Source organism: Tasmannia lanceolata, unplaced genomic scaffold (assembly GCF_043159265.1).
Source record: "Tasmannia lanceolata isolate RefF3 unplaced genomic scaffold, GAP_Taslan_0.1 ptg000015l, whole genome shotgun sequence".
Classification (NCBI taxonomy): Eukaryota; Viridiplantae; Streptophyta; class Magnoliopsida; order Canellales; family Winteraceae; genus Tasmannia; species Tasmannia lanceolata.
The window spans coordinates 10741203-10765662 of NW_027518692.1; the positions used below are offsets into that span (position 1 = coordinate 10741203).

General features: G+C 39.3%; 2 protein-coding genes across 2 annotated transcripts; one reads left to right on the forward strand and one right to left on the reverse strand.

The window, feature by feature from the left end:
* The first annotated feature begins 195 nt into the window (after window positions 1–195).
* Window positions 196–17627, forward strand: LOC143891620 (aspartate-glutamate racemase family). The gene is made up of 2 exons (XM_077396148.1): window positions 196–1540; window positions 17156–17627. The coding sequence occupies exons 1-2, from the start codon at window positions 845–847 to the stop codon at window positions 17444–17446; spliced, it is 987 nt and encodes a 328-aa protein (XP_077252263.1). The 5' UTR covers window positions 196–844; the 3' UTR covers window positions 17447–17627.
* Window positions 17628–18748: 1121 nt separating this feature from the next.
* On the reverse strand, window positions 18749–22917 carry LOC143846415 (RNA-binding protein involved in heterochromatin assembly dri1-like). The gene is made up of 4 exons (XM_077354849.1): window positions 22761–22917; window positions 21990–22297; window positions 19482–19583; window positions 18749–19021 (listed from the first exon to the last, which is right to left on the reverse strand). Exons 2-3 carry the CDS (start codon window positions 22286–22288, stop codon window positions 19496–19498), a joined length of 387 nt encoding a protein of 128 aa, XP_077210964.1. The 5' UTR covers window positions 22289–22297; window positions 22761–22917; the 3' UTR covers window positions 18749–19021; window positions 19482–19495.
* Window positions 22918–24460: the final 1543 nt, after the last annotated feature.

Sequence of the window (24460 nt, forward strand, 5' to 3'; positions counted from 1 at the left end):
TGTGGGCCATGTGATGTGAGCGCCAAAAGTGTAAATCAAGGGTAGAGTGCCATTATTAACAAAGGTGGCGTGCGGATTTTGTACCTAGATTATAATAAAACAATATTTTATGTTTTCTAAAGAGCTCGGCAATGGAGATGAAAAATGGTGTTTTTACAGAGATTGGGGCCCCCTTTCATTTCAATTTTCAAAAATCCAGTGTCAGAGGAGGACGTAGGAAAAAAAAAAAAAATCTGGGAAAGGTAACAAATCCATGTTTATATCTGGTCTTTTTCTTTCCTTGGATTTTTCTTATGATAGGTAGTAAGTTTAAGTTTGGAATTGGGTGGCAAAAGTTGATAGCAAGGCAACCATGAAGATTCCTTTCTCTTTCCACATGATTGAACGATCTGCTCTTTATAAAGCCATATAAAAATCCTTGAAATTCGTACTATCTTTTATGCTTATAAAAATTGGATTTTGATGGCGGGTTCTTGTTTATTTTGGCCAATTGTACTGAACCATACATGTTTCTGGGTTTCAGAGCTGAATTTTTGTTTGGGGGTTGAAATACAGAGGAAGACATGAATTTTACTTGTTTTTTTAGCTGGGTATTTTTTTCTAGTTTTAATAATAGGTAGGCTTATGATTTTTAGAGGCTGAATTTAGAGTACCCATGAAAATTTACAGTGTTTAGAGGTGGGCTTTGGATTTTATGGGCTGAAGCTTAGAGATTCTTAGTACCCTTCTACTTTATACTTCATAGCAATGGTTTTTGAGTTTTAGGGCTAAAATTTAGAGAATTCATGAACAGGTATTAGCTTTTAGGGAGTGGAATCTTGTTATCAGGGTGTTTGATGGGAGCATGACAATGTTCCATACATTGAATTGTCCATCTCATATTGTGGGTGGTTTAAATAAGCATAGAACTCATTTTAAAACCAGGTCTTCTAATCCAGTTTTCGTTGTAAAATCATCATCAATTCTGTTGCAGACTGATGAGAATGATAATTTACCTGAATCTAAGAATTTTAGCTCAGGTTCTTCCCCAACAGCTGGTTTGATATTCAGCCAAGACAATGCGGTCGGTATCATCGGAGGGGTATCGACTGTTTCTACACTAAGTTTCTTGAAGAAACTTGTTATGTGTAGTACAAAAGATGGAGAAGAGGGTCTTCCTTTCATTGTCTGTAGTGATCCAGGGCTAAGCAAGAAACTTTTGGCCCACGAGGGGGGTTCTTTTTCCAACCCAAATTCAAAAGATGCATATTTCCATTTGGATCAAACTCCTATTGTGGAGAATTTGCGGAATAAAAGAGCCTATCTTGAGCAATCAGGTGCTCGCTGCATCGTTATGCCTTGCCATATCTCGCACTCATGGCATGGTGAGATTTCTGAGGGCTGCTCTGTTCCTTTTCTTCATGTGGGTGAGTGTGTTGCCAAGGAACTCAAGGAAGCAAAATTGAAGCCAGTTGAAGCTGGAAATAGTGTGCGAATCGGAGTCCTTGCCTCATATGCAACTCTAACTGCAGGTTTTTATCAGGAAAAACTCCAGAATCAGGTATGCCAATGTCCATTTTTTGTGTTAGCCTGTATTGGTTTAAACTTAAAAGTGATTTTGATTGGAAAGAGCCCTAGAGCTAGCTAAATCAGCAGAAATATTCTTCCATTACAATAATCAGATATCCAGATAAGCTTGTTCCTAGATATTGTTAGGACTTAGGACTCCATATTTAAACATGGTTCACTGAGTTGTATTATTGTTTTCTTTGTCATGAGCTTTCAGTACTTTCAATATCCATAGCGTAATTTTTTTCTTCTTTTGATGAGAAAAATCCTGCATTCTGCCCATGCATGCAAGGAGCATTTAAGATATGTACTTTGCATTACATCATGCGATACGTATTGAATGATAATTCAACCTTGATGTACATGACTGTCTCCATGGTATCTTCAGCTTGGCTGGGTCTGTCCATACAGTTGTATTTATATGTACACTGTAATTCATATCTTTCATTTAGCTTTGGAGGACAAATTCTCTGGCCCTGCTAATTTGGATTCGATGCATTAAGAGGAACCATCAAAAGTGGACGCACATTGCATGTGAGAGTGCAATATAAACAATAACAACTGCTTTAGCATGCTATTTTATAAACCAGAAGCAACAGGAAATTTACAATCTGGAAGTTGAAAGTGTACAGAGTGAAGTAGTTCTATTTCAAGTATTGTGTTGGTTGCCACAAGCAAGTGCAACAGTTATAAGAAATGGCAATGTCATATCAAATATAAATATTTGAAGAATTGTAATTTTTCCTTCTTCAGTTTAATTTTATGATCATATTTGGTCCACTTTAATGGAGTCCTGAGAACTGTATATATTTCTTCACTATTTTAACTTTGTTGGTTATGTTCTTTCCATCCTCTATTTTGCTCCTCACCTGTACAGCTGTACTGAATAACGCTAATGCACAGACACACTGATTTTTGTAAACTGTTTCTTTAGCTTTGATGAGAAAATCATTTTATTCTCACAGGTGCCTTTCATGTAATCTTGAAAGTCTGTTCCCACAAAGCTGCTCAAAAATCGCCAAGAAAACCTTCAAAAGCCTGAGTTCAAACCACCACAACATCCAAACGTACTAGAAAAAAAAAGTCTCTATGGGATCCGAATGCAAAGAGAAACATAATATTACAAAAAAGAAAAAGAAAAAAGGGCGGCCCAGTGCATATAATAATACACTAGTAAAAAATCTATCGGCTTGAAAGTATAGCAACTTATGAAGCAATTTCACTCTTAAAAATAGTATAAATTTGGTTGGATCTTTCAGGTGTTAAGATCTTTAAACACATCAGGCTGCATATTCCACAAGTAGGTTAAGTTCATCCTGTTCCTTGTTTAGCTGACGCATGAGGATAGGTTCCTTGAGTTCCACAAGTGATGTATTGCTCCTCTTTGTTTTGTAAAAAAAGAAAGATGGTGGCTGTGGCTTGTGGTTTTGCATTAATATTTTCATCATTTTTTGTACAAATAAGTGTGAATTATAGTGATTCCAAATTAACAAGCATGCATTTAGGTATGAGGACGCTGCAGTTGGTTCCTTTTCTGTCATGTAAATCCAAAGGTATTTACCATGTTGATTAGATGAAAGAATTGTTGGAATATTGTGTTATCTTCAACAGTGTTTCTATTTGCTTTATTTAATTAAGCTATTTTGCTCTTTTAGTAATTTAGTAGAAGTCTGTAGGACAGGGTAAAAGTTCCATTTTCTACAAGTTTCTTGAGAAGAAGCGTAGATTTCATATATAGAGAACAATATTCTGCAAGAAATTATCGAAGAGTTGACTTCAATTTTTCTATACTAGAGAAGAAGAGTAGACTCCAATTGGGCGAAGCTAAATGTGAAGCTCCTCTTAAAGGATGTGATTAACGAAGCCGGAGTGTAGAAGATATCTCTAGTAGTGAACAATATTCTGCAAGGAATTATCAATGGCATCAAAGCCTCTTCGGTTGAAAATAATAGACAAGGAAGATGAGCTTATTTGGATCTGAACAAGTCTGGATACTTTTCTCCTAGATCAGCATGGAATACGGTGCGGAAGAAGCAACCTAAGAAAAGATGAACTAACTTCATCTGGAAAGATCTCTCATCTAAAATAGATTGCTTGATATGGAAAATTTTCATGAATGCAGTCTCTGTTGAATGTTGATAGTAGATTGACGGATATCTTTATCTCCACACCTTTCAGGTATATGTCTTGCATCATGCCCAAAGAAGATGACATTTTTAGTGAAAGTGATGTGGCTCAATCTATATGGAGCCATTTTTCCATCTATCTTGGTGTGCCTTTGATTGAAAACTAATCCATCAACGCCAGGCTTATTCAATGATTTGAGCTCTCTAATAAGAGAAGTGAATCAATATTGAGGTTTGCTTTGAAAGTCAGTCCTCTCATTGCCTGGTGGATATGGCGAGAGAGTATGGAAGGCTCTGCTAAGCTAGTCAACATCATGATCAAGGCCGTAACTACCTAGGGAAAATTGTTTGATAGTTCTTTTTCTCCATCTTCAGATTGTTCACCTTGGGAAGCATTAGATCTCAGGTAAATTGAGATCATTCCCAGGCCAATGAAAACCCTTAGAGCTATTTGAGTATGATGGGAAAAGACAAAGGTAGGTGAGCTAAAACTAAATACTGATGGGGAGTAAGGATAATCCTTGCTCATCTGGGGGCACTGGAATAGTCAGAAATTATACTGGTAAGATAGCCTTTACTGTCTCCCATTATTATTAAATCGGGACTAATCTGCAGGAGGAAGCTAATAAGGTATTATTAAATCGGGACTAATCTGCATGCTTGATGGCCTTAAATACTGTAAAGCTTTTGGTTTTATAGATGTTTGGTTGGAATCTGATAGCAAGGTATTAATTGGTATGCTTAATGCAAATAAGGAATCTCCCTGGCCTATCTACTACTACAGGCAGGAACTTTAGTCCCTTATCCTTGATTTGAAGCCTAGACTATCTCATCAGTTTAAAAATGCTAATCAGGTCACAAATCATCTTGCAAACTATGCCTTTGAGAGGAAAAACAATAGAGTGCTTTGGCATTGGATAGTTCTCCCTAAATTGGCTAGGAGTGCCTTGAGATGCGACTCCTTGGGTATCCCTAGCATGTGTAGTAGGTAAGTTCCTTTTTTTAGTTTTTGGGTTTGGAGGTAACATCGCATATCCCTCTCTTGTATTGTTCTATTCTATCAATAAAATTTAGGGTGCCGGCCCGGGTTGCTAGATAAATTTCTGGGTTAAAAAAAAGATGATGTGCAAGATGATGTCCAAAAAAAAAAAAGGATGATGTCACCTTTTAGAGTTGAGGTACAAGATCAATCCATCAGTAGCATACTTTAGAGTCTTGGATTTATATGCTATGTGCAAGTTCCGCACAAAGAATGGAAAAAACTTGGAACTAAAGCTATGAAATGTTCATTTGTTAGGTACGACAGAAAGAGGGAGGGCTGGTGATATGGATCCAGAAACTGATAAGATGATTACGTCTCGTAATAATGTGTTTTTATAAGGCTTCTTCATATACTAACCCCTTGTTCAACTCCTACAAGTGTTGAGGAGGTGAAAGATGTCAAAGATATGGAGAGCTCAATTCCAATATCATTGGATCCTAACTGAATCAACGTCATCATGGTACTCCTACTTTTGGGAGGTCTAGTTCAAAGGGAGCTCCAAGTCTCCACGTAAAAGGAGTTACCAAGAAGAGGATAAAGTGACCTTGTTAGATGATTCTAACAAAGAAAATAAAGATCAACCAAACTGATGGAACTCAAAAAGAGAACACAAATGGGCAGCATGAGGAAACATTGGACCATCTTATGCTGCACTGCCCATATTTATACCACTTGTGGGTAAGAGCGGTAGGAGTCTTTGGCAATGCTGGGTATGTCCTGATTCCATAAGCTCTCTTCTTCTTGGATGGCAAAGTGGACCCTTCAGTGATAGAGGCAGAGCATTATGGTCGACCTTTCCCTATGCCATAATTTGGAACATTTGGAAGGAACGAAATAGATGGATATTTGAGGAAAAAAGCAAAACTTGTGGTCGGCTGGCATCAGATATTAAGGTGGAATTAATCTCATGGGCAAAGGTTAAGAAACGAATTCCTTATGGGATGGGAGATCTCATAAGGAATTGGTGATCAATTATATGGGACAGAACAATTAGAACCAAGCCCAAACCCAAATGGGCAGCACCACCACTGGGGTGGTTTATCCTTGATTTGAAGCCTAACTATCCCATCAGTTTAAACATGCTAATTAGGTCACAAATCATCTTGCGAACTATGCCTTTGAGAGGAAAAACAATAGAGTGCTTTGGCAGTGGAGAGATCTCCCTAAATTGGCTAGGGGTGCCTTGAGATGCGACTCCTTGGGTATCCCTAGCATGTGTAGTAGGTAAGTTCTTTTTTTAGTTTTTGGGTCTGGAGGTAACATCGCATATCCCTCTCTTGTATTTTTCTATTCTATCAATAAAATTTAGGGTGCCGGCCCTGGTTCCTAGATAAATTTCTGGGTTAAAAAAAAGATGATGTGCAAGATGATGTCCAAAAAACAAAAAAGATGATGTCACCTTTTAGAGTTGAGGTACAAGATCAATCCATCAGTAGCATTCTTTAGAGTCTTGGATTTTATATGTTATGTGGATGTTCCGGACAAAGAAAGGAAAATACTTGGAACTAAAGCTATGAAATGTTCATTTCTTAGGTACGACAGAAAGAGGAAGGGTTGGCGATATGGATCCAGAAACTGATAAGATGATTACGTCTCGTAATAATGTGTTTTTATAAGGCTTCTTCATATACTAACCCCATGTTCAACTCTTACTAGTGTCGAGGAGGTGAAAGATGTCAAAGATATGGAGAGCTCAATTCCAATATCATTGGATCCTAAGTGAATCAACTTCATCATGATACTCCTACTTTTGGGAGGTCTAGTTCAAAGGGAGCTCCAAGTCTCCATGTAAAAGCAGTTAACAAGAAGAGGATAAAGTGACCTTGTTAGATGATTCTAACCAAGAAAATAAAGATCAACCAAACTGATGGAACTCAAAAAGAGAACACAAATGGGCAGCATGAGGAAATGTTAGACCATCTTATGCTGCACTGCCCATATTCATACCACTTGTGGGTAAGAGCGGTAGGATTCTTTGGCATATGCTGGGTATGTCCTGATTCCATAAGCTCTCTTCTTCTTGGATGGTAAAGTGGACCCTTCAGTGATAGAGGCAGAGCATTATGGTCGACCTTTCCCTACGCCATAATTTGGAACATTTAGAAGGAACGAAATAGACAGATATTTGAGGAAAAAAGCAAAGCTTGTGGTCGGCTGGCATCGGATATTAAGGTGGAATTAATCTCATTGGCAAAGGTTAAGAAACAAATTCCTTATGGGATGGGAGATCTCATAAGGAATTGGTGGTCAATTATATGGGATAGAACAATTAGAACCAAGCCCAAACCCAAATGGGCATCACCACCACTGGCGTGGTTGAAACTTAACTTTGACGGCTGCTCTCTCGGTAACCCAGTGAAGGCTGGTATAGGGGGAGTCATTAGAAATGATAACGCATCCACAGTTATGACATTCTCCGGCCCGGCTGGCATCTGTGACGCAAACGAAGCGGCAATCAAGGCACTCCTTTTCGGATTACGGTGGGCAAACGAAAACAATCAGCGTCCCTTAATTGTTGAGGGTGATTCTACAAATCCCGTGGCATGGGCCTCTGGTTCTTCAAAAGGACCTTGGAAATTGCAGGAATTGGTTGTGGAAATACTGGACTTGATAAGGTGTCTTGATCTGAGGATTGAACATCGTAGGAGATCGGCGAATGAAATAGCTGATAGCCTAGCAAAGGCAGGAGCTCAAAGGGAAGAAATAGAAATTGTATCTTTTTTGTAAGCCCGGTTCAGGGAAATGACTATAAATAGTATTTGTAAGCTTATGGGGAAGCCTTGTCCCAGCCATATTATAATAAATTGTCATTTTTCATAAAAATAAAAAAAGAACACAAGATGCCAGAGAAATTTAAGGACTTCTACATGGTTACAAATTATTCCACAATTGTTAGAATGCTTTCCTTCATGGCCTACCTATGGTTGATTGTGAACCATCATCAATATGAAGGATGGGAGTCCACAATGCAAGAAGTGATGTTGGCTCTCAATAAGAAGGAAACATGAGAGTTAGTGTTCTAACAAATGATGTTGAACCCACCAACTGTAAATGGGTTTTCAAAGTGAAGCGCAATGCAAATGATTCAATTGATAGATACAAAGCAAGGCTCATGGCTTGTGTCTTTTTTCAACAGTATGGGCTACTACAAGGAGACATTTAGTTCTGCAGGCCAGACAATGACAGTTTGGACCATCAACACATTTGTAGCATGTAAAGGGTGGAACTTTGACAGCTAGATGTGAAGATGTACTCAAATTAAGTATATTGGTGAGGACACTCAAGATACATGACATACATGATACATCTTCACCAAGGCATTACCTAAAGCTAAGTTTGAAAACCTTAGGTTATGGTTGGGTGTAATACCTCAAGTTAGCACAAAATGGGAGTGTCAACATTATTTGCTAACTTGAATATAGTTTTTTTTTATTGTAATTGATTAATTTCTTTTATATACATGGGTATTTTGGTCTTCTGTCATAGGGCTACTTCTGTAATTTAGTAGAAGTTTGTAGGAAAGGGCCAAAGTGTCATTTGCTAGAAGACCCTAAAGAAGAACTATGTTGAAATTCGTATGTACACGTAGTGCTCTAAAAAACCTTTGCAAGAGAGTGTAAATGATTTAGAAGGGTTCTAGAAATCTCTATAAGGTCTAATATATATACGTATGAGGTTCTTCCCCACGAATGAAAGAGAAATTGAGATCCAAGATTGTTTTTTGCTTAGTTTAATAAAATTCGTTCTTGTTAGATTCCCCCAGTCTGTTCTTGTTCTTTGGGTGTGAACTTTTGTCTTGTATGACCTTGGACTTGTAGTTTTGGGAAACTTGACTGTTTATTTAAAAAAATCAATTACAGTTTCTGACAACCATCTGATTATTTATGGAAGGAAGCTTTAGAGTCTTGGAGATCAAAGCACAATCCTGATGCTTGTAATTCGGAGGTCATGCGAGACAGCAAGAGTCTATTTGAGACAAAGAAACCTGATTATGGATGTTGGAGTTATATTCACTCATTCAAAGCCTATGTTTTCTGTTTGAGACTTGAGTCCTTCACTTATTTTTTTATGTGTGTGCAAGAATGCATTGCACCTTATTTTTTATAGACTTGAGTCCTTCACTTATGTTCTATGTGTGTGCGCAAGAATGTATTGCATCTATGATTTAAGTGACACTTCTTATCATTTTTTATTTTGCAATTTGGTCATTAGGGCTGGTTGCCAAGCAGCTGAAATTGCTGAATTGTCTGTCCTAGAAGTCAAGAAGGCTCATTTCTGAGCTGTGGCCTAAGGGCCAAGAGGTGGTGGGCTGATTGCAGGTATTTATGTGAGAAGTTAGGGGGAAAGTGTTTCTTGAGGAGATTCACATATATAGAGTGATTGTTTCTTGACTTTCCCCCTAGATGATAGTGGAAGCCTCACTATCTATGTTATGAGAAATTTTGCATTCGCATAATTGTGGTTTAAATTGTCTCACCAGCATTGTTTCACCTGTCCATAATTATCACTCCACTCTTTTCTCGATGCATGTGTTATCACCATCTTGACCCTTCACTTCTTCAATATGGTATCTGTGTTGGAGATGATCCGTGAAGTGGTTGAGAAGAAGATAAGAAGATGCTTCAAGGCGCGTAAACTCTCTCCTTAAGACGATATTCGCCCCCACCAGTAGTGTGCAAAGGGGACCACGAACTCGCCTCCAAGATACAATGAAGCCCGGTTCCAAACCGATTGCTTGACGACGTTCTGCACTGAACAGAATCAAGCCTGAATCACCTTTGAATTTTGCAAGTATTTGAGACACAAGAGTTCTGTTTCTGCAGAAAACAGAATTGAAAGGATTTCTAAAACAGTAAAACAGTAACTTTGTAGGGGATTAGAGAGAGAGAATTGTGCTGGAAATAGTAATTTTGGGTATGCCAAAGTAGAAATCCGAATTCTGTCTAGAATGAGAATTTTCTACTATTTTTATAGAGCTTTTGGTGGCTTTTCCCTTTGGAAAACACCCTTTCTGGACATCCTTTCAGCGGGTTTGAATTCTGACCGTTAGATCGTGTCTAATCGCGACTCTACGGTTCAGATTAATCCTGGAGTGACCGTTGGCTTATGGAAAAACCCTTCCAACTCCGTAACCGCTAGATCTCCCATCCACGGTGCAGATTGCACCCTTTAGGAACTTGACCGTTGTGTAGAAGAGACACAATCCAATGGCCATCATCCACTAGCTGCTACACCACGATTTGACGGTTCGGATCGCACCCGCTCACGCACTATCCATTGGAGCCCCTAGGCCCGCTGGGCCAACCGTTGGGCCCGAACTCAGGCCCAACTCGACCGAACCATTCGGTCTACCCACTTGACCGATCCAAGACAATCTTGATCCAATGGTCCGGATCAAATCGGGAAAAACGAAAGGCTCCAATCGCTCCTCGCTACGATGCGGCGTGCGAAGTGCAAAGTACGCCTAAAAAAACGCCAATAAAGCGCCACTATGCGCCCTATAGCCCATTGCCCACGCCGCGTGCGCGTGTGCGAACGGTGTGTTGCACCGTCTCGCGGTTCAACCCAAGGCTAAGACCATTGAGCACCATAATAAAATAGAGAAAAGAGTAAGGCTTTATAAGCCCAACTTTTTCTTTCTTATGAGTCGGTATGAGACTATCTTTTTCACACTACTTTTGCACTATTCTCTTTCTCTTGCAAAAAACAAATCTTTCCAAAGAAAAGTTTTTCCTTTTCCAAAACACACTTAGAAAATATTTTCCAAACACTTTCTTTTGACCAAATAATAAGATTTTGAAAATCAAAATCTGTGGACCCCGATCCCGAGGACGAATGGGCGAGGGACACGAGATCCCCACGCCGGTCCGCTAAGATCTCCACAATGTGAAGGAGAGCTCTACCAAGGAACTCTCGAAATGGTGCCACTCACAGCATGGGTGGCGATATAAATGAGATACCTCTCGATTCAAGGACCAGCCCGGAACCAAGATGTACCTATAACAAAGAAGAGTCGCCATCCAAGGAAGTAGGCCCTGGATCCCATGAAATACTCTGTTGCAACGGATAACCAGAGATACAAGAGTACGTGCCTGATGACGAATGGGGAAGGTGTTAAGCGCCCCCAATTCGCCCAAGTGCAAGCACCTGGTCTCTTATGCCATTTTTAATTAATTTTGAAGAGTTTTGGGCTAAAATCATGTGAAATGGGAACGAGTATCCCCGAGAAAACGTCTATCTAAGCATGCATGACCCGGGGATGGGCAAAAGAAAATAAACATCCAAATCCTAACTCACCGCATCTAATCCTAACCCATCACATCTAGGAAAGCAATAACATCCGCATGCACAGCTACAGCTAAGCAAGTAATAGCAGATATGATAAGCAGAAAAGCAGTAAATATCTAGCTAAGCATGTGAAACTAAACGCACAAGGAATAAGCAAGCTGAAAGTAAACACACAAGGAACCAAATACAAACACACGATAAACTAAAAGATGCAAGGAAAGAAAGGAATCAGAAAATAGACGGTATGCGCAAACCCAAAATGCCAGGGAAAAGAAAATGGGACATACGATAGACTCAGGGAGCGATTCTAAAGGAATCGAACTCAGTGATCCTGATCCGCTAAAAATCGGACAAGTCTCGCGATCGTCATAGCCTATCGTTGGACTCAGCGAGGACAATCCCTGTAAAGGGGCCACGCTACGTCATCGCCCATCCCAAAACCTGATAAAACGTCGGAAAATCACGATCGAAATCGGTAATGAAATGAAAGGAAGGCTCCGAGTGACCTGGCAATCATCATCCTTGCCCATTTTGGTTTTTGTATTTTTGGGAAAAGCTTGAAAGATATTTTTAGATGCTGAAATGATTTTTTTGAAGGGTTTAAATGATTTTATTGAAAAGTTTGACTGAACTTGGGATGACGATCCCAAGCTGCCTACGTACCCTGTAGAAAGGGATCAAGCCAACGTAGTTCGAATCAGCTTTTCGAAAAACGCTTTTGAGAGTTTTTTTTTATGTTTTTTGGATTTTTGTTATTTGATTTTTATGTATTTTTATCCCTTTTGTTCTAAAGGGGGTTTTGGCTCAAGAGGTTGCCGTCCGTCATCGCCTGAACCCGACGAGGGTGTTCCTGAAATCCATGGAATCCCGAAACTCGAAAAAGATCCCGAGGAACGTGCAAAGAATAATCCCGAAAAGAAAGAAAAAAAAACCCCTCAAACTTCATTGGGAAATGACACCAACATCACAATATTTGCACTAGCCAAGCTGTCCTTTAGCATTCAAGAGGGAGCTGAAATGCTACTACAGTTTACAAAAGACTCTTCCCTGCCAATTGAAAAGAAAAGACAAAGCATGGTGGTGGTTATAAAAACATGATTAGATTGATGTCAATCCCAACCAAATTGATGAGAAGGGAGTTCACATTTAAACCAAAAATGTCGATCCTGTCATGCTTTGAAAAACTGCTCTTCCTCTTTGTTTCAACTGACCTCTTGTAATTGATACTGAGGTTCATAAAAAGCCATGATAACTCGGTACAATCTAAGTGCTTTCCACCTATCCTAGCAATTGCAGGGAACCCATTTCAACTCACGCTATCAAACAGCCATTGAAACCATTGCCACACAATCACAATGCAAAGGTGACCAAATCAACTAAAGAGAGAATGTAAGTTTGAATCCCAGAGACCAAAGCAACTAAGAAATTCAAAGAACTTAACCGAATGTGACATTTCAAGAAGGAAAATCAGCAGACATTTTGAATTTAAATGAACAGGACCATGAACAAGTTAAGAAATGGGTTTTCCCGAGAAAGCTCTAGCAACACATTTTAGTACACCTCAAATCATTCACTAAAAAAAATAAGACACAGACACAAGGAACATTTACGTTAACAATCTAAAAAAAACATGGAGAAATTGAGAAGAACGACTCACCTCTGCTGCCAATACACCCCACAAACTGAAATTCCAAATTGGGTCTAAGCCTCTTCGAATCCGTAGGAGATTATGTGACGGCTATAAATTTCGGAAGCGGCGGTTGCCGATGGTGACCTGATCCGGCGGAGTGGGGTATAGAAATGGGATTGGGGTTTCAATAGCTTAATTGAATGGTGCAGGGGTAAGAGGAGATGGAGATGGGGTTAGCCTGAGTTGGGTTTGATGAATAATCAAACTTAATGGGGGTATTGGGTTAGGGATAGTAGCTGCAAAAACAAAAACAAGAGAAAACGTTGGAGGTTGAAGTGATCGAAGCTCCCAAACCCTATCCTCCTCTTCTGCTCTCTCTTTCTTCTCTACCCCCTCTCTTTCTCTCCCTCTGGGTTTTCTCTCTGTTTCTTTTTCTTTCTTTTTTTTGAGGTGAAAAGGAAAAGGGGTTTAAGGGTGGCTGAGATGTAGGATGGGAGAAAATGGGAATAGGTGGAGGTGAAATGGGTTTGAGTGGCCGGTGGTGGTGGCTATGGGTTTTCGAGGTGGGTTTGGGGTAGAAATGGGTTTCGGTTTTGGAGGTGGGGGTTGGAGGAGATGAGGGTGGAAGAGGGTTTTCGAAATGGGTTTGGGGTGGTCGGCGGTGGTTGGTGGTGGCTAGAGGTTGAAGATGGTGGTGGTGATCGGGTATGCGGTAGTGGAGAGGGTTTGGAAAATCTGCAAAGGGGTTGAGAACGGTGGTGAATAGAGGCGGTGGTGGTGGTGGTTTAATGGAGTTGCAGAGGTGGTGGTGGCTGTTTTGATGGATTCGGTTTTTTTGAGAAGTGGGTTTAGGGTTGTAAGAAAAAAAAAAAAAAAAGCTAAAGGTGAAGATGGGTTTCGGTTTTGGGGTTGAGGAAGGTGAAGATGGAGGAGAAGAGATGGGGGTTGGGTGGAGATGGGTTTGTGAAGGGTGTCGGATTCCGGCAAGCTTGCCGGAATCAATGGGGATGGTGGTTGCTGCAAATGGAAAAAATAAAACAAATGGGTTTTGATGGTGGAGATTGGTGGTGGATGGGGTAGATGGAGGTGGGCTTGCAGAAGGGGATAACGAAGAGGGTTTTGATGGTGGGAAGCGGTGGAGGAGATGGCTATGGCCGGAGAAGACGAGAAATAGATATGGTGTAGAGGTGGTGGTGGTGATTGATGGTGGCCGTGGAATGGGTGGAGAGGGGTATGGAGTGAGGCCGGAGAAGATGGCTGCCCGGCTCTGTGCTTTTCTCCCTTTCTCTTCTCTGCTACTCCTTCCCTCTTTTTTTTTTTTTTAGAAAAATCCCTCTGCTGTTGTTCTCCTCCTCGAAAAAAATGGGGCTCCCCCTCTAATCTCACGAGATATATCACTTTATAGCTAGGGTTGCCACCCCTCCTCCTAATCTCAGCCATCCATTTCATTCCCTTCTCATCTCAGCCATGCATCTCTCTCTTTTAGCCTTAATGCCCTCTTAGAAACCCTAAAACCTAGAATATTCTAATTGATCTAAGCCCTACACTTCACCTCTTTGATCTAATGGCCTATGCTTGTGGCTTGCAGAGGAAGCAATGGAAATTTCCAATAATGCCCTCCTGCAAATGGGAAATGAAATATTATGCCCCCTTCTCTCTCATGGGCAGCCCCCCATCTAGTGTATTTTATTTCTTCCTTTTGCACTTGAGTGGGCTGCCCCAAGTAATAAAAAAAAAATATCTTTCTCCTTTTAATACAAGGGTTTGGTATCGTCACACCTTCCTTGTTTAAATCAACCCCCTTCCATTTGTAAATGAAACAACCTCACCCTCGCTTTGATAATCACACAAACTCAGCTTGTCCTTTGATAGATTTTAATTCGAAAACAAACCCATTTAATCACGGTCTAAACACTAAGAGACAAGGTAAGTTAGTAAAATATCAAGGAGAGGTCGAGTTAGCATCATCCACACTTGAGAAATTTGTATAGGGAGGTGCCAATACCAAAACTCAGGGGTATTTTGTAACTCTTTCAAATTTTTGCGAAAATGAGATAGAGGATCAGGGCAATTGAACGAAGGATGCCAACGGGGTTCAGAGATCACCCAGGCTTTCAAACGATTTCCAAAATATATGGAAATGGGCATTTTTAGGGTTTTCAGGTTTGATTTTTCGAAAATTTTGAGGTTCGGTTCCGGGATCTCGACTCAACTTCGGGATTGGGATTTTATTTGATTTCGAGAATTTATTCGATTTTGGGGAAAATGGTCCGGTCAAAATGGGGTGTCTACAAAATCTAACAATCTGCATGCCCCTCAAGCATCTACTGTGTTCGAACAGTACATTTGGACAAGCAATCAAATACCCACAATCCACCTTTATTTATTCTGTCCCTCTCAACAAACCTATATGGATCTTTTTACACATGTTGGTCTGTGATACTCACCTTCAACTGCATATAATACAAGTTAAAGCATGGTTAGAGTCTTGGAGGCATTCTGTCTCATATTCCTAAACCCCGCATCTCACTTGCAGTTACTGCTAAGTGCTAAGATTAGGGCCTGAAACCTATAAAAAAAACATTAGTGCCTGAAGACTTGAATCTTCATTTGTGAAAACTTATGCCCCTAGCTGTCAGTTCCATTCTGTTCTGGATTGAATTTCTAGAATGTTCAATTCCTGTGAGGAATCTGGAAGAGGAACTGCACCGGCTTGTGTTCCGATCAATTCCACATATTCCGGACCGTCCGGTCCTTTCTGGTCATTCCTATTGTTCTGGTCTGTCTGTTCCACTCAGTACTTTTTATTTATTTATTTGCTGTTTTTTCCTAGAAAACTTAGATGCTCATGGGGGCCTGATTTTAAATAGATATTTTGTTGCTTCATTTAAAAAAATGGAACAACAACATATTCCATTCCAGAAGAAAAAAAAACAGAGTGCCCATCGCAACAAAATTGACAAGTAAACTTATGCAGTTTATAAATTCTAGTTCAATTTCATCATCATCATTATTATTATCTGTTTTAGCCCTTCTGATTATATGTTTAGCTTGAATGAACAGATTCACGTACTCAATGAGTCACCTGATTGAAAAAATATATCAGAAATGATGAATACTACAACCAAAGAGCAACTACTACAGTACACTCCGGAAAAAAGACTATACGAAGACAAATCTATAAAAGTATGAAACTAAAATTGGGAAACTCCTCTACACCTTGCATGCAATGCAGCTAATGTCCTATGACCTGCAATTCAGATCAGAACATTCAATTTGAATCCCATAAAAATTGAATAACGATTCAATTTTTATCCTATTAGGAATGACACATACATGAATCATAGGTTCACTAACCAATGAGATATTGGAGTGAGATAGTGTTGATTTGCTGTTATTGGTTTTCTAATTAACTTATGGATTTGAGAGATGAAACGGTATTTCTGGTAAATTTCTAAGACATTATCTGTCCAATATCTGATTTTTTTTTTATTGTTGGATCTAGTTCTAACTTTCTAAGACAATTTCTTTCCAATATCGGAATGCTTCGATTGTTGTATCACTTTGTAAGTTCTTTACTTTTTTCTAAGATAAAAAATTCTTGATGTCGATAATTCGATTAGATCCAGACTCAAGTGATTCAATGATCTGGTCCTAGTTAGAATGAAATTACTAAAAACATCAAAACGCTTAAATCTCCATTATGTGGATATTCCATGGGAATTTCCCTCCATAGGTCTCTTGACGAATATCACACGCAATTGCTAAAAACATCAAAAAGCTTAAATATCCATGATGTGGAGATTCCTGCGAATTGTCCTCCATGGGTCTTGCGCTGAATGTCACTTGTCAGATTTGCATGAACGCCCATTCAAAAATCTTAATCTATCATTTTATTTTGTATTACTTATATAAAATATTATGTAGTTTAATTGTATTCCCCTTCATCAGGACATTTTCCCATGTTTACTTGTGTGGACTGATATTCGTGTCATAATTTATATCAAACAGCCAGAGCAGCAAGGAAAGACAATTTAATCCTTGATCTCGGAAATACAATATGAGGGTTCATGACTTATCTAGAGTTAGAGGTACTTGTAGACTGTTGGGCAAGGGAGATATTCCCTTATTACAAACTTGTAATGTTTTGGCATGGCAGATTTCCAGGGGTTGCCATGTCCGAAACCAAAACATGCACCCATCTAAGTTTCATGCCTTTTCAGTGTGCCCAACTTTTATTTCTTTATATATTTCTTTGCATCTCTTACTTTTGCTTCCATTTCCCAAGCTCAACCAAAACCCTTGTAATTGTTCTATATAGCTTTCGGTTCCCGAAATTGTCTGTTTCAAGGAAGAGGTTGTTACTCTTTAGCTCTTTATACCCATATAGAAATATGTGAAGTTTTAATGCTATTAGCACTTTCGTTCTTCTTACATTACATAACAAAGTCAAGAAAAAGATGTTGAAAAAGATCAATTCCCAGCTTCATAATTTACTAGTTACCCTCTAATAATGTGTAGGGATTTGAGGTCATATTGCCAGACAAAGCAACCATGGAGCACACTGTAATCCCTGCCATTGAAGCATTTAACAGAAAGGACATGGAAGGAGCAAGAAATCTTGTGCGAATAGCATTGCAAGTTCTTCTGGTGAGGGCTGTGAACACTGTCATCCTCGCATCTGATGAAATGCACAATCTTCTGCCTCAGGATGACCCACTTCTTAAGAAATGTATTGATCCACTTGATGCTCTGGTTAGGTCAACTATACAGTGGGCTCACGCTTCAGAAAAGGTAAAGAGGAAGTATTGAATGAAATTATGTGTTCGCTTTCCTGTGGATCAATTGGGGAACTCAACTGTATTTTGCTGCTGGTGACTGCAAAAGTCAGTTGGTATACTATGATAAATCTAGATGTTAGCAGAATCAATACAAGATTGTGAGTCATGTAATTAATTATTGTTGCATCAATGAATGTTTCATGATTGTGTTAGGTACGTAAGTCACGTAACCAATACGCCAAAAGCTCCAGAGCTGATGGAACGTGCTAGGCGCGGCCCTGTAAACCCATCCCATACCATGCTCCCACCGATGCTCATAGCTAGGCTAGCCCACACCGAGGACTGTAACATTCCACCGCGCTTCCACATCCGTTGTCCTCGACGGCCTTCACTTTGTGACCTCACTTTGTGATGGCCTTCAATCTTACCTAGTAGCTCTGGTTATAGTTGTCGTACGGGTGCTCTTTAATAAGACTTGTTAAGGAGTTTAAATGAGGTAGATTTGTACTTTAAATAATATGTAAAAGTGGTTTGTTTTAGGGATTCTATAACTTTTTGGATATTATCAAGAGGTAGTCTAAACTGAAGGGAGCCCTTGCAAAAAAGAGGTGAAAGGGCTCTCCCATTGGCTGCACATCCCCATTGGCTACACATCACCATCATGCATTAATAACAGCTGAAAAGTCGACATGATGGTGATGTGCAGCCAATGGGAGAGCCCTTTCACCTCTTTTTTGGAAGGGCTCCCTTCAGTCTAGAATTCCTCTTATAAAAAATACAATAACTGATCCGTAGATATGCTCCATATTACTATATTAGGGACTTTTTTTTAGGAAAAATCCCTAAAATCAGTGTCCCTTAAAAACAATAGAGACGTTTGGTTCCAATGGACTACTGGCATTAAAAAAGTAAGAAAGAAAAAATATTGGACCCCACCCAAATATGTTTGCAAGTGAGATAGTTGTCCCTTCAACGTTGTTGCATCTCTTTTTCGGATAGTTGAGTTTCCTCGTCTTTTGTTCCGCTTTCAAGTCCCAGAGTGCATTGGTTGTTTTCTTTGTAATAAGCTTCTTTTAGGTTTTGATGCTTAGGGGACTCATTCAAAGTTACCTTTACAAGTAAAAGCCAGTCATAATATTCCTTGAAGCTTAGATCGATTATTTATATTGCACTGGTTGAATCCAACGGTCTAATAGTGGCCCATGAGCTTTTTCTTTTGAAATGCTTTGGAGACATGTGCAAGTTTGCTTGATATTTTTTTAACATAAAAGGCATCGCCAAACATTCCTTGGACTACCCACAAAAGCAATTCTGAATTATGGATGCTAGAACATATCAGAGAGCAAAATATATGTCTATTAATAGAGAATAAAAGGGTCTTTTCATAAGCTTTTGTAACCATGGGTTTTATTAAAAGCCACAAGCCCTTCACTGCATACAAAGGCACTGGAGAGTAGAATAAGAACATATGGATCACCACAACTACATAGCTATACTTGCTGAGAAGGGAGAGGATGATGATGATAAAACTATCAGAGCGAACAAAATGGTGAGGAAAAGAGCCTTATGGTTTTCTCTTGGCTGTCTCCTTATTAGACTGAAATGCCTGAAATCGAAGCCATGAATGTTAATTATAAGAATGTGAACATGAAGGCATTAAAATATGGGAGATGTTATCAGCACTAGTGTATTTTGATGATCGCACTCCTCACTTCATTAAAAGTACGGTATGGTCCACACCATAGGATAATCCAAACCGTCCATTAGATGGGCCACAGCTAAAATAGGTTGTGCCCCAAAAATTATCTCCATAGGTTGATTCTAATCCTCCGATCTGAATGTTAGAGGGTTGATCCTAACCCTAAATAGATCGGAGGGTTAGGATCAACCTATGGAAATAAATTTTGGGGCACAACCTATTTAGGCTGTGGCCCATCTAATGGACGGTTTAGATCATCCTATGGCGCTGGCCATACCTTACTTTTAATAAAGTCAGGACTGCAATCATCAAAATACAGTAGTGCTGATAACATTTCCCTAGATATATGGAAATGTAAAATCCATACCCAAAAATGGTAATCTATGAAGATTGGTCTGTAGAGTCCCTAGGTGCATTGCATCTATAGCATTCCATCCTGTTTGCGAAGTTGTGCTTGTTGCAGCCGGACCTAGCAGAAAATAAGCCACAATGAAATAGATTCCTAGGCATTCAAACACAAAGCTAAATGCGTGTGTAGTTAAAATATATGTGTGTATATACCATAGTTAGCAAAACTCCGTTTTAAACGGCGTTCTTTTCAAAAGAAAAAAAACCATGTTTTATTGGTGTGCCGTTTAAAACTTTTCCAACGAATAAACCTATGTTTTTTTAGGCAAACATTTTAAACATTTTAAACGTTTTAAACATGTATTTTTGGCGAACTTTCTAATTTTACCCCCACCATATTTTGTAAATGACAAAATTCTAAACTCAATTTCTTGTGTTTCCATTTTTTTTAGTATTTTTTTTTTTAACCAGTACCGTATTAAACTCAAATTTTGCCATCCCTTTTTTTGGCCGAATCACGTTTTGATTAGGCACTATTCATTTCCAATTTAATTAGTCAAACCACAATGTGTGTGCGTGAGTGTGCGAGAGAGAGAGAGAGAGAGAGAGAGAGAGAGAGAGAGAGAATCGCCGCTCAACCATGAACCTCACTGTTCAGATTGCAATGTTAATGGAGAAAACCTCCTTGAAATATTTTCACGACAAGACGAGTGGAAAGGTTGAGAAATATACAGGTCTGTTTAGTTGAACAATTTCTCAGTTTTAGTAGGTGTTTTGACCTGTTTTTAGGGTGTCACTTCATCTACATATAATGTTAACTTTTGTTTGTTGTTTGTAAGAAAAGATACACTGCAATTAAAAGTTAAATGTGTACCCTTTTGTCTTTTACCCTTTTATCTTTTAGTGGATTTCAAATTCAAGCTAAAAAAATGAGATAAGAGTATAAAGGGATATATATAAGGAGAAATTATATGAAGAAGGGCCGTATAAACACATACCATTCCCATCCTTGATATTTGATCCAACAGCAGCTTTAAGTGCTTATACGGCCTTTCATCGTATAAAGCTGTAAGTGCTTATAGAGTTAGGTATTCTGAGAAGGAAAACTAGAAAATCTTTGCTACAATCGAGCCAAGCTGTGTCGGGATGTGCGTGTGTTATTACTGTTTTTTCTTTTCTTTAATTATTAATTTTTTATTACTTACATTATTTATTTTGCAAAAGGTTTTGTTTTTATGTCAGATTTCTTCAATCATAATTGCGGATTTTTTTGCGATTGTAATTGAGAATTCTTTTTCTAAGGGCTGTCATACTTAACACATCTTTTCTACAGTTCGGGTACCATTTCGTCCACGATGTTTAATAGACCGTTTGGAAACAAGTAATGTGTATTTACCGCAACGTTTCACGAAAGTCACGCATTTCCTTCTTAATCACTGCGATTACAAAAAGAATTCGCAAGGAAGAAGGCAAACATACTTTCTGGTACTCTGTGGTTCTTTTGGGTTTGCAATCTTTATTCTTCCATTATTTTCTTTTGATCAAGGCAATCAGCAAGATAAGCGATTCACAAGGCATTCGGGCTACGTTAATGCATACCTCTAGAGCGGAGTTATGTATCCTGGAGGCATATGCCATACATCCCCTATGCATCGTTGATTCATCACAGTGGGGACGAGGTCTGTCTCAAGGACAGGAATACATATTTGTGCCTCAACTCTATAAGTCATCTCTTCTCTCTTTCTGGTTTTAGTTCATTTCATGCAAATCTGTTACTGTTGCAATTGATTTTGTTATATTACGAAATCTGACTTGGTACTTTGTTTAAGTTCTCGACAATGTGTAGTGTTTGGTTGCATGTAGTCATTCAAACTACAAGGAGATTGCTTGGCTTGTCTCCTAGCCTCTTTTTTGTTTGCCCACATGACATACTAACAAACTACAAGGGAAAAAAATGCTAGCCCCCGCCCGCGCCCCACCCACCCACCCCCGTGTGCTCTCTCTTTCTCTCTCTCTTCTCTTCTTTATTGGTAATGACACCCTTACTAGCCCCAAATTTTGGTAATAACACTGCACCAGGAAACTACTTCAATTGATAGCCAAATACCTACTTACGACTACTCTACGAGGAGACTACTTCACTACTTTTACACCTTGACTACTTAAGTTCTAATTCACCACTACTTTGTGAGGTAACTATGTGCAACCAAGTTTACCTGGAAGAAAGGAAAGGAGAGGACAAATGATGACGTGTGATGTTCACTATATATTTTGGGTTTTTTTTCTTAGGAGTTGGCAACCGCCTGAGTAAGGTCCCACGGTTACTACAGATGACATAAACAGAAGAGGGCGGGCCCTTGATGGTTTGAAAATGCAAGGGAGCGCTTGGGCTTATCATTCTTCTATATGAGATAAGCGTGTACATACATACATATGTAGCAATGAAACAACAACAAAATCCCTTTCTTTTGCTCCTAGAAAGTAAATGAATAATCAAGTAATGAAACAAAAAAAAAAAGAGAATTACCTAGCGCAAATCCAGTCGCCTGATTTCCAACTAGCACCAAAGCCACCTTTTGATCTTGGTGCATCTGCATCAAAGCTGAGACCTGACTCATCCTTGAATGCACCACACTTGAAGCAGCTTGATCGGTTTGCAAAGTTATGGACCCCACAGTTACAGGCCGAGCAATACCAATCTCCGGGCTTGACGTCGGCCCCACTAAACCCACCCCTCCCGATCTCACCGCACCGTTGGCACGAGTCTCGCCGGCTGAAGTTCAAGTACTGGCATGACTTGCAAGTCCAATCTCCTGGCCTGTTCATTCTCTGACCCTGAAATTCCAGAAACAAAGCAAAATAATGTTTCAAACTCCTCCTGACAAGTAATATATAAGTACATGTTAGTTTCTTCTTATAATCGCAGTAGTTCAATAGGTGAGATGCACTTGGAACATAGCAGGAAGTTTCAAGACCAACATACGATAGCAAGTTTCAACCAATTTCAATCTCTTTTTAATACTGGACCTCTAGTACTTCTTGTTGCTCTATTTATGACTAGTGCATCTCGTTGAAGTTGATATAAGAAACTAGTACTATTGTTACTACTAGTTCGTTGCAAGTTTCTTGAAGTGGGAAAAATAACAACAAAGATCAACCCTTTTAGTGCTTGAACTTGTATGAAACGCACAAGCAGGGTGAAATGGGTCACAGTAAAAACAAATTTCTAGCCTAGAGATCAATGGGCAATGGATAAATTGATTGAATAAAACAAAGAAGGGGTTGTTAAGGAGCATACCTTAAGGAAATGGAGGCAAGCAAGAGGTGGGGAGATGGGTATGTTAGCAGAAGAGATGGTTGTGTGTGATTTTGGAGTTTGGGTTGGGGGGATTTTATACTGGCTTCGGCCTCAAGAATCGAGATTCGAGTTTGCTTGTGGAGGGCCGTGTGTTCTTTTTCAGGTTCTTCACCTGCCTTCCTTAAAATGTGGAATCTCAAAAAACTAAAACAAGGAAAAAAACAAGAAAAAAAAAGGAAATTTCATAACGATTCTTAATGATAAAAATTTAGAAAACATTAATAGCTCTAACACCTCTTTTGGAACATGTAGAGATGTTTAAGTGCATGTAAACAAACTCATACTTACGTACACCCAATTTCACCTATTTTTATATGGTTCCCATGAAATCTTTCTTTTATATATTATACATTGCTAGGTGGATTTATGAATTATGAGATCAGATTGTGGGCCTTAGTTCTACCCCATGGACGGCTGGCCACTCCTTCACAATTTGGTGGCCCCACCTCTTGGGCAACTTTGCACCATACATTCTCATATACATATACACATTAATGTTGAGTCTAGTTAGCGAGTAATTACACATGCAATTAGCGTACATAACACGTGCGTGGGTCGTCGTCCATCACACGATTCCTAAAGCGACTTGACTTCCACTTGCAATTGCTCGAGCGCATCTGCCTTCCCCGAGTAGTTAGTTCACAGTTTAGGTTCACGTAGTTCGGTTGGATTTGGGTCAGGTTTTACAGCTCCATAGAATTTATTCTCCTACATGTGAATCCACATCCATATTTGATTCTCCCTTTTCTCCATTTCTTTTTTATCAATAATTCAAAAGATGTCTATAGCTTCACACCCAAGAGCTTGCTTTGGCTCCCAGTATTGCAATGAGGCGTTACGCGGGCCACATATGTCTGTTTAAGTATGAAAAAAGATAAGTTAATTAGGCCGATTTCTTCTCAAAAGAAACTCTTTTAGTTCAAAACAAGCAAGGGATTTGAGCTAAATCAAGCCAAGTCCAGATTAACCAAAGCCAACCTTCTAGTCCCCACCATAAAGCAAAGCGGCCTCACAGTAGAGCACATCTATTCTAAGATGTCCTCAACAATCCTATGAATGAACTCTAGAACAACCCTTTGACCATGGTGTGAGGGGCCCACGCATGCTAACGTGTGGCCGAGTCCATGGTCCCACACCGTGGCATTTGTGCTTGAATTTTAACCCATGATTGGATAAGATGGAATGTCGTCATCATTCTCTTACCAGACAATATGAATATTCCACACAAAGAAACCTCAGACAAAGACGTGTACACACACACACCTTATTCTTATCTCATGTTTTTTTTAAAGATGATCACATTTTTACTCGATACATTGCCAAGCCATATCCTAACTGTCACTCGATCCCAGGAAAAATCGCCGTTTCTTTTCAAATTTGAATATTCCTTGCGGCAGATGAATACTCAAATTTTCCTCTACCATGTAGGTCTGAAGGTTACAAAAATACCCTAATCTAACAACTTTACAAAAGCAACTTGTATCAAAATAGCATGCGTAGCCTTTTGACTTTTGAGCCATAAATAAGTGAGTGGAAATTCATGACGACTTCATTTTTGTGGTTATTTTAGTCATTTGCACTTCTTTATCTCTCTTCCTTCGGTAAGACCATGCATTAATATGTAAATGGTTTGTGTGCAG

Excerpts from the sequence above, each read along its gene's own strand:
- LOC143846415 (XM_077354849.1), bottom strand. The coding sequence starts at position 22,288 with ATGAACAGGCCAGGAGATTGGACTTGCAAGTCATGCCAGTACTTGAAC. Across the intron at positions 19,584-21,989 it reads GGCGACTGGATTTGCGCTAG|GTCCGGCTGCAACAAGCACA; the intron begins GTAATTCTCTTT and ends ATTTTCTGCTAG.
- LOC143891620 (XM_077396148.1), top strand. The coding sequence starts at position 845 with ATGACAATGTTCCATACATTGAATTGTCCATCTCATATTGTGGGTGGT. Across the intron at positions 1,541-17,155 it reads AGGAAAAACTCCAGAATCAG|GGATTTGAGGTCATATTGCC; the intron begins GTATGCCAATGT and ends AATAATGTGTAG.